Source organism: Apium graveolens, chromosome 10, assembly GCF_009905375.1.
Source record: "Apium graveolens cultivar Ventura chromosome 10, ASM990537v1, whole genome shotgun sequence".
In the NCBI taxonomy this organism is placed as follows: Eukaryota; Viridiplantae; Streptophyta; class Magnoliopsida; order Apiales; family Apiaceae; genus Apium; species Apium graveolens.
In genome coordinates, this window is record NC_133656.1 from 178927193 (window position 1) to 178937634 (window position 10442).

At 31.7% G+C, this 10442-nt stretch overlaps 1 protein-coding gene across 1 annotated transcript; it reads right to left on the reverse strand.

Moving 5' to 3' along the window:
• Positions 1-9164: 9164 nt before the first annotated feature.
• On the reverse strand, positions 9165-9995 carry LOC141691359 (uncharacterized). The gene has a single exon (XM_074496085.1). It carries the CDS (start codon positions 9993-9995, stop codon positions 9165-9167), a length of 831 nt encoding a protein of 276 aa, XP_074352186.1.
• Positions 9996-10442: the final 447 nt, after the last annotated feature.

Genomic DNA, 10442 nt, shown 5'->3' on the forward strand with positions numbered 1-10442 from the left:
GCCCCAATAGGATCATATATTTAACACTCCCCCTCACTCGAAAGCCCATTTATGGGTCGAAGAGTGGAACATCGGGGCCCATCTTTGGGGCATTAATTGCCTTTAGTGTCCACAATAAATTGTGAGAATGTTGGGGGTGGCTGGGAATCGAACCTTAGTTCTCCCGCCAGCCTAAGCTCTGATACCATGATAACAAGCATCACAAAAGCTTTAAAACTAGCAGTGCAGAAGATTCTTTTATGGTGAAAAACTGAGAACCCAATTTCCAGATCTAGTCTTGGATGAGATTGAAATGTTCTGGGGTTACAAGAGAGCCAGTGAAGGAATATTTATTAGTCAAAGGAAATACACTACAGATATTCTCAAAGAACACAATCTTCTCCATGCTAAACCACTGCAGCTACCTTTGGATTCTCACCAGAAACTAACTCATGAACTGGGAGATCCTCTGCCAAACCCAACTATCTATCAACGCTTGCTAGGACAACTGATTTATCTGACAGTAACACGTCCAGACATCTCCTTCAGCGTACAGTTGTTGTCTCAGTACACGAACAAACCCACTACAGCTCACTTGCAGGCAGCTTATAGACTGCTCAGGTATCTCACTGGTTCAATCCCTCAGGGCATTTTACTTGCCTCACAGTCTGCTGCACGACTAACAGCCTACTGTGACAGCGACTGGGCTTCGTGTCCTATGACACGTCGTTCTACGATAGGATACTGCATTTTCTTTGGGGACTCTCCAGTGTCGTGGAAATCTAAAAAACAGCCGGAATAGCCCGATCTTCAGCCGAAGCCGAATACAGAGCCATGGCTCTCACCACATGTGAAGTCACATGGTTGTCTGCTTTACTTAAGGATTTGGGGATACAGAAACTGCCTGCAACCGTCTTAAATTGTGATAACAAAGCTGCATTAGCAATTACAGCAAACCCAGTGTTGCACAAGAGAACAAAACATGTTGAGCTTGATTGCCATTATGTTCGTGATCAGATTAAGGATGGAAAAATTTTCACGGCTCATGTTTCTTCTCAGAATCAAGTTGCTGATATTCTCACCAAAAGGCTACCCATGAACTTGCACTCAATTCATACCAACAAGCTGACAACATCGTGTGATCACTCTCCTGTCGCTTGAGGGGAGTAATAAGGAAATACACTAGTATTTCTTTTCTTGTCTTTATCTACATTTTGTCTGTTTATCAATATCACTCCTAGTTGTTAGGATTGTAGGGTCATTGGAATATTATTAACGTTATTGTTGTCTTGTCTGGTAGCCAGACCATATATACCCTTTATGGGCTCTCTTGTAACCCCAGAACATTTCAATCTCATCCAAGACTAGATCTGGAAATTGGGTTCTCAGTTTTTCACCATAAAAGAATCCTCTGCACTGCTAGTTTTAAAGCTTTTGTGATGCTTGTTATCAGGTTATTATAAAGCATGTTCATAGAAAAAATTGTTTAAGTTCTTGTCACTGCATGAAAGTCAGATTGAAGATAATTATTGAGTTCATGCAGTGATTGCAACCTAATCTCGTAGAAAAATTCAGCTTTGCTCATAGGTGCCCCGTATGATATCCTAACTTAAAATATAGGGCATTTGACAAAAAAAATTATTCCCCCAATATCTTAGTGATATCTTATATTATTAGGACAACATATTTGAGCCTTATTTTTAAGGCACATCTTTCTTTGTCTAACTTATATTTTATAATAAATTTTCATGAATACTCTCTTTATCTCTTACTATATATTGTATTTTAATAATGAAAGGAATCATAAACAATAAAATATCGAATTTATAATAAGGATAAGGCACATTATTGGAGATAAATTTACTTAAATATGTCCTAAGTTACTAGAATATAATATTTTATATTATATTTAAGACTTGAACTAGGATATTGTTGGACTTGCTATTACAGCTAAATACGAGCAAAACATGTTCATACCAGCTTAAAGAAAACAATAACAATGATTGGGATCAAGAACAAACCAATTTAGATCTCTCTAGAATACAATATGCAACCTTGAATCTCAGTTGTTTACATTGCGGTGTATATATGTCAAAAATGTAACAAACTTCTCTAACAGAATTTACATATGAATTTACTAAAGTACCCTTAATATTCTTATTGAATTTACTATTATAACCCTGATGGTATCAGCTATATTTAGTGCACCCTTTACAGTTTACAGCTCTCAATTTAATGATTTTTTTTTAGTGAGGAGTGATAACAAATGGATTGACTAAAGCATCAGATCAGTTGTATTCATGAACACAGTGATTCTATCCATGTACAAGTTGTATCGTCGATGAATGATGTTTTGCATTGTTCTTTTAATTTTTGCATGCAAATTTGTTAAATATATGATCCTATTGGGGCCTTCCTCTAACATCTTAAGGTTTTAGATGAGCTGGTTACTCAACATGGTATCAGAGCTTAGGCTGGCGGGAGAACTAAGGTTCGATTCCCAGCCACCCCCAACATTCTCACAATTTATTGTGGACACTAAAGGCAATTAATGCCCCAAAGATGGGCGCCAGTGTTCCACTCTTCGACCCATAAATGCGCTTTCGAGTGAGGGGGAGTGTTAAATATATGATCCTATTGGGGCCTTCCTCTAACACCTTAAGGTTTTAGATGAGCTGGTTACTCAACAAAATTCAACATGTGAATTTTAGTTAGTGTATGTAACACTTTTAGGAACAAATTGAATCATAAGGGAGCACTTTCTTGTGCTAAAGAATGTTTTAGAACATTGCTTTAAAGCAATGTTCATCCCCCTGGCCTTTACATAGCTGACACTGCAAATGAGTTCGAAGAACATCAAATTTGGAGCTTTCTCAAGTGTACTCCTTTAGCATTTCATTACAAGATTTTCAACTCTCAAGTGTCCAAAATCCTCCTCCTTTGCCTGCTAGAAGATTACATATAGAGATGGCACTACAGATTAAAAAAAAAACTATTTTCCGTTGCTACATATAATTCCAAAAACATCATAAAATTTGTACTATGCAGTATTCTTGACATTAATTAGCAAACTTACAATCATCTAACTACTTCTTAATCCTTATTTTCGAGTGAAGCACCTGTTCATCGTCAGCTTTTTTATTTCATAACAGATGCATCAGCCTTCTTAGCATACTTTGAGAATACATCAGTAAGCACAGCCTTCTCTTTCATCTTTAACCTGCATTATAGAGTGCAGAACAATTGGCTACAGCAGAAACTGAATTTTATAATAACAAATGCACAGCCTAGAATGTACTACCTTTTTTGCGGATCCTGGAATATTCAGTTTTGGGGACTTCTTTTGCTTCCCTTTGACCACAATCTTTTTCTTTTTGGCGCTGTTCTTTTTGAGCTGCTGTGAATTCCACTTGACACAAGCTCAGGCACGGCAAAGTTTAAGTACAACAACTAGTTACTTGACCCTTTCCAGGATCTTATATTATTTTAAGACTTCCCCTTACTCCAAAGCCCATTTATAGATCGAATAGTGGATCACGGACGCCCATCTTTGGGGCTTAAATTTGCCTTTCTTGTCCCTCATAAATTGTGTGAGAAATGTGGCATGAGCTCTGATACCATGTTAAGGAATCAATTACTCTAAAATTTTAAGATATTAGAAAATGACCTTTTTCAGGATCTTATATTATTCTAACAAGAATAAAGGGGTAAAGGAAGTAACGACTTCTTTCTCCTAATCGTTCAATGGTGCTTACATATGGAGCGTCTGGATAAAGGTCAATGAATCCGACCCGGTTAGAGAGATCGGAGTCTCATTCCTATGTATTGGGTGGTGTTTAAGAGATTTTTTTGATTGGAATATATATTGGATTTCTATTAACCGTGTAATTCATACGTAAGTAGACTCATACGATTCAATTTCATTACCATTTCCCCACATTTTCCAGATGCCCCTAATTCCATTCACCATTCCTGTCAACTATTTAAACACTCCGTTATACTTTCTCATTCAGCCTTCACCCTAAATTGACCCAAGGTAAAATTGGTACATACTATAATTGATATTAAATTGGTTCTCGATAAATTAACTTTGATTATAAGTAAGAGTGTACTATTAATTAGATTTCTATGCCTCATTAAGGTACTTATTTTGTATAGGGTTGTAATCGCAACCAGTTCGAATTCATCTACCATGGCTCAGCTACACTCCAAGTTGTATAGAAATCATCAAGTCGAGCGTAAATACAAGTTCTTGCTCGTTTACCTTTATAAGTTGAGCTTGAGTATGAGCCCAACTCGACTAAAACTCAACTCTAAGTTCAATTTAAATTGTTTATCACATTCAAAAAATATTGTTACTTATATTTCAAATTTAGAAACTCAAATAAAGATTTCAAAAATATTTATTATAAATAATTTAAGTATCAGCACATAAGTAAACTCAACTTGTTTAATTTTGACTCGACTAGCTTGTGATTAAACTCGACTAAATTTGGTTAATATGCGAACCTTGTCTGTTATATCAGCACATAAGTAAACTCAACTTGTTTAATCTTGACTCGACTAGCTTGTGATTAAACTCGACTAAATTCGGTTAATATGCGAACCTTGTCTGTTATACTCACTTATACATATATCATTTGGACAGTGCATAAATACATACTCATACATTCTTATTTGTTATCAATTTTAACATCATCCTCCAACACAATCAAATGACCAAATATTATATTAAACTAGTTTATTAAACCGCGCTTCGCAGGGGCCTTCTGAAATAATGTTACGATTTTTTTTTTCTTTCTTGTATTTCTTATCAGATCGTTGTTATTATGAAATTATGATTAATAAATAAATATAATAAATTGAAAAATTGAAAAAGTCGTTCTCTCGTTAAACATGTTTACTGCAATGAGTCGTTCTCTCATTATTCATAAATATAATATCATAAAAATTATATTATTTATTAGTTAATAATCAATTTAATATTTTTTTCTATTTAATAATATAAAATTTGAGAAAATTACAAAAATATACATGAGAGGCGACACATCACCGCCATCGTCTTCTCCTTTACTATAACATATATAATATGCAATATAATTATATAACGATTTTAATAAAATATTGAGAAAAAATATTTATAGATACTTGTCTTTGTAATATTTTATAGGCTAAAAATATAAAGAAAAATTTCAGGAAAATATAATTTAGAAAGTTGATTTTAAGGAAAATAGGAGAAATGATATTAAAATGAAATTTAGAAAAATATGAAGATGGTGAGTTGATTTAAGTAGAAAGTAGAAGTCTTAAGAGAATATTATGATGACAAATTTTATTTTTAAAAATCTTAATGGAAGATGTTGTATAAAATTTGGGAGAATATTATGAATGATGATAAATTTTTATAGATATCCGTCTTTGTAATATTTCATAGGCTAAAAATAATAATATAGTAAGTTGATTTTAGGGGAAAGAGGAGAAATTATAATAAAAATGAAATTTATGAGACTATCAAGATGGTAAGTTGATTTAAATAAAAATTAGAAGTTTCAGAAGAATATAATGGTAAGTTGATTTTAAAAATCTTAAATGGAAGATTTTATAGAAATTTTAGGAGAAATTACAAACGATTAATATATATTTAGGAGAATATATGGTAATTATAGTTTTTGATATTTATTAATTCAAAAAATTGAGAAAATTAGAAAAATAGAATGAGTCGATTTGAGATGTGCCACCTAAACGCATTCATCTTCTCCTTTATATAAGTATATTGATGATTGATTGATTTATTGATTATATGAAATTTAAAAATAAAATAAACTATTTATACACATATGTACGATTTATACTTCACTATTAGTAATTATGTGACATATATCATATCTCTCCCAGTGTATCATAAGTTGTTAACATCGTTGGGGGGGGGTTGTTGAGAAAATTAATTCATCTGGCAATTATACTTCTACATTAATATCTATAGAATATTTAATTCACCTCGTCATTCATTTATTAAAATTTATCAATTATTGTATAATTATATATGCATATACACATACATACATACATACATACACACACATACATACATACATACATACATACATACATACATACATACATACATACATACATACATACATACATACATATATACATACATACACACACACAATATATATATATAGAGAGAGAGTGTGTGTGTGTGCTATTCCAGTAGAAATATTCTTATAATGAAAACTAGAAATTAAAATTAATTTTTTTTTTAAATCACACTGAAATATAGCACATCGGATTTTAAAAAAAATTATCGTTTGACGGGAAAAATCAAATTAAGAACGGAGGGGAAAAGCTGAGATTCTGTGTGGGAGGGTGTAGGTTACTTCTGTTTTCATTTTAATCTTTATTTTTATTTGAACAAATGCCTATATATATATATATTAACCAATACAAGGACACACACACGTACATACTCGTATATTCTTATTTGTCATCAACCTAACCTCGTCTTCCAATATAATGAAATAATGATATATTATATTAAATTCAATGAAATAAAAAAATAAATAAACTATTTATACATATATGTGCCATTTATACTTCACTGTTAATCATTCTAAGACATATATCATATACCCTCACCGTCTTATAGGTTGTTAATATTGTTGTTAGACACAAAAATTTAAAAAATTAATTATGTTGAAGAAAAATTAAGAAAGCGGAAGTAAATATTGGAGCCATTATAAAGATAATACGCCATTTTAGGAAACGTTAACAATCTGTTGGAACATTCCAAGATAAAAAGTTATTGGGACCGAGAGTATCTTGAGTCATTTAGTGGGTAAACTTACAGTAATGACGTCAATTATCTATATATTATGACTCATCAATCTCATTTTTAACACATAAGCACATTAAATAATTAAAAAAATTAATAATTATTTTATATTTAGAGTTAGGATATACATCAGGCACACATAATAACTTCTATTTATTTTAATTTCTACGCAATAACATATTACAAATACCATTTAATTATAAAGTAGCAAAAAAGGTATACTAATATAATTTATTACTTCCTACTAATGCACAATTGCAAACATACCTCAATTACTCGTGCACATATATATAAACAAATAAATTATTCATCGATTAGGTAACAACATAAATACATCAACAACAATTACAGCTGAAATATTTTCAATTAACACAATTTAGAATATGCTCGTGTGAGGCACGGGTCATTTTTTAGAATTTTTTCGTGCAACACGTAAATATATTTTTTGGCTATAAGGATACCTAATATAAATCGATGAGCAATCAAAGTTGATTAATACAGACTTGACAAATCATGTTCTTTTATGTGCCATATAATTGAATATGTGTTTATATAAAAAAATAAAAATTAATACATATAACAAATTGGCTAGTACGTTCACGTGAAATAAAATAAAAGTTAAAATTTATGTATGTATGTATGTATGTATGTATGCATGCATGTATGTATGTACCTACGTATGCATGCATGTATAATAAACTGGCTAGTCAAGTAGTGGTAAAATTTTGCACATTTAAATATTTGTCATAATTTTATACGTTGTACGCGCATTTGTTAGCATATATTACAAAAATTCACAATGTGATTATGTGACTATTGTGAGAACTTGTAGTAGTTAGGCCAAAAAAAATTCAATTTAAACTTGATATAAGTTTTCTCAATATCAGTTATTTCATGAGAATTTTTTTCAAATAATAACATAAAATAAATGTAAAAGGTCAAAATAATTTTCATTTATGGCACTCTAAAATCATAGAACGTGTACTACAACCATAGAGCGTGTTGGATTTTTAGTTCTAGACAGAAATGCAGTGATATTAACGGGTTTAGATAAAATCATAAACTTTTAAATATTAAAATCATAATTAATTAATACAAAGGTGTTATAAGTGTAAGGGATCACATACAATAGCACATGAATGGGCACACATATTATATATAAATTTTTTGTGTGGTTGTTAATAAACACAATTTAACTTTACGTTGTATAAATACGTCTGTTCGCGACACATTTCTTATATAATACGAATATAGACTTTGTGTAAATACTAATTAAACATGTGTTTTTAGTCTTTTTTTAGAATCAAAAATTAGTGGAGAGAAGAAACACTATAACAACTTTTTATTTCTCAAAAATACCTCTTTAAATTATGTTTTAGTGTGCTAAAAAATGTCTTATTTTTTATCTTTGAAACATTTGAAAGGCCAACAACCTTATTCCATTGACTTCTTAATTGTCTATTCCGGAAAATTATGATTTTAACAGTCAGGCATTTAAGTTGAAAGCTATATTTCCTAAAAAAATTGTCAAGACTATATATCATCATCATGATCTATGATATATAAACAATATCCTAAAAATCGGCCGACTCAGCCGATAACTCGAGCGAGTAGTAGGACTCATTTACAAACTGATTTTTTATTACTCAGGTAATTACCCGGTTTTGAGCTTAACTCGGATCAAACATAGCATAACTTGGCTTAAACTCGGTCCAACTCTAATTTGATATTAAAATTTTCAAGAAAATGAAAAAAATTGAAATAATATATATTTAATTAAGAACCTTTGAAAATTCACTCGTCTATCTCAACCTATTGTCTATTTATTACTTATTATGTACAAAATTAACGATAATTTTGAGTCTGAAACTCATCTAATATCGGGTTTCAAGCATGATATATAAACTAATTAATAATTATCTTTTTGTTATTTAGGAAATATATGTTGATAAAATTGAAAGTAATATATATTTTTCCGGTTGATTTTGACTTTAAAATATTATGTAATTTACTATTTGATATATATAATAATATTTAACTTAAAAAATAAATATTTAAATCCAGGTACTCATTCCGAGTACTCCCTGAGTAATCCGTGTACTCGTGACTTGGTAGGATCACCAAGTCAAACTGAGTTCTGATTTTTAGAACACAGTGTATAAGTAACATATAATATATTTTTTGACTAATCAATCACTATATATATTCTTGTATCATATTCAAACAAATAATTATTAGAATAGCATTAATAATTAATATATTCAAACATACATAAAAATATACAAATTCCAAAAGTCACATAACATATTAATTTAAGAACCAAACATAGTAGAAATAATTGTGTACCTTAATTTGTGTTTGGCTCTGTAGGAAGCTTAAACACGCGTCCATAGTTTGGTCCAAGCGCGGATAGAGTGCCAATGCTCCTATTGCCCTTGTCCTTTGAAGTATCGCGTTTTGGACACTCTGCAATCTTATGCCCAGACTCCCCACAGCTAAAGCAGGCTCCAGTGTTCAAACGACAATCCTTATCCAAGTGATTTCTTCCACATCTAGAACAAGAAAGCTTAGATCCGGAATTCTGTCGATTAAAATTTTCTCGTTTATTGAACTTCCTCGATGATTCATTCTCATTAAATCCACTTGTAGGCTCAGCTCTCTTCTTAGACTCAAAATCTTTCCTTCCGTCCTCTACCATCAATCCTCTCTCCACTACTAAAGCTTTGTTCAACACCATCTTATAACTACTTAGTTCAAATGCTGACACATGCCTCTTTATCTCACTTCGTAGCCCCTCTTCAAACCTACGTGCCCTACTAACCTCGTCTGCAACCAAAGATGGTGCATACATGGCTAAATGGGCAAATTCAGCTTCATATTCTGAGAAAGTTTGCTTTTCTCCTTGCTCCAACCTTGTAAAATCACGCTCCAACTTAACCCGAATCGTTCTAGGAAAATACTTGTCCTGAAATGACTCCTTAGAAGTTTCCCAAGTGTATGTTTGGGCAGCTCCTTCCTCGTTACCTTCAACATGCCTTTTCTCCATAAGCCACCAATCATAGGCACTCCCTTGTAGTTGGTAGCTTGCCAAACTGACTTTTTGTTCGTCTGTACTCCCTAAAAACTCAAAAATCTTCTCCATCTCATGCAGCCACTTATCCACTTCTGAAGGATTCATGGATCCTTCAAAAATGGGTGGACTTAACTTCTTAAATTCGGATATCAAGCTCCTAGGTCCACCTTGCTGGTTCCCACCAACATTGTCAATGTTTCAGCCAATTGGGTCATCACTTTGTTAGTATTTTGACGAGGCATGGTTCCTACATAATTCATTTAAAACTCAATCCAGATATCAATAACAATATACAAAATATCTATGACAAAGTAAAATCAATGCTCGAAACTTTATTTATAAATCTCTTAAAATTATACAAGTAATCAAAAGAAATGCATATATGAAATGAACTATAATCTAATGATAAGCTCAATCTTTCTAAAATAAGCGCTCAATTTGTCGATTCGTGATTTCCATTTGGAGTTGTATGTCCGATATGAAGTTATTAATCTCCTTAACTCCTGTTTCAGTACACCATTTTTCTAAAGTTTTTGGATTATAAGAGTTAGT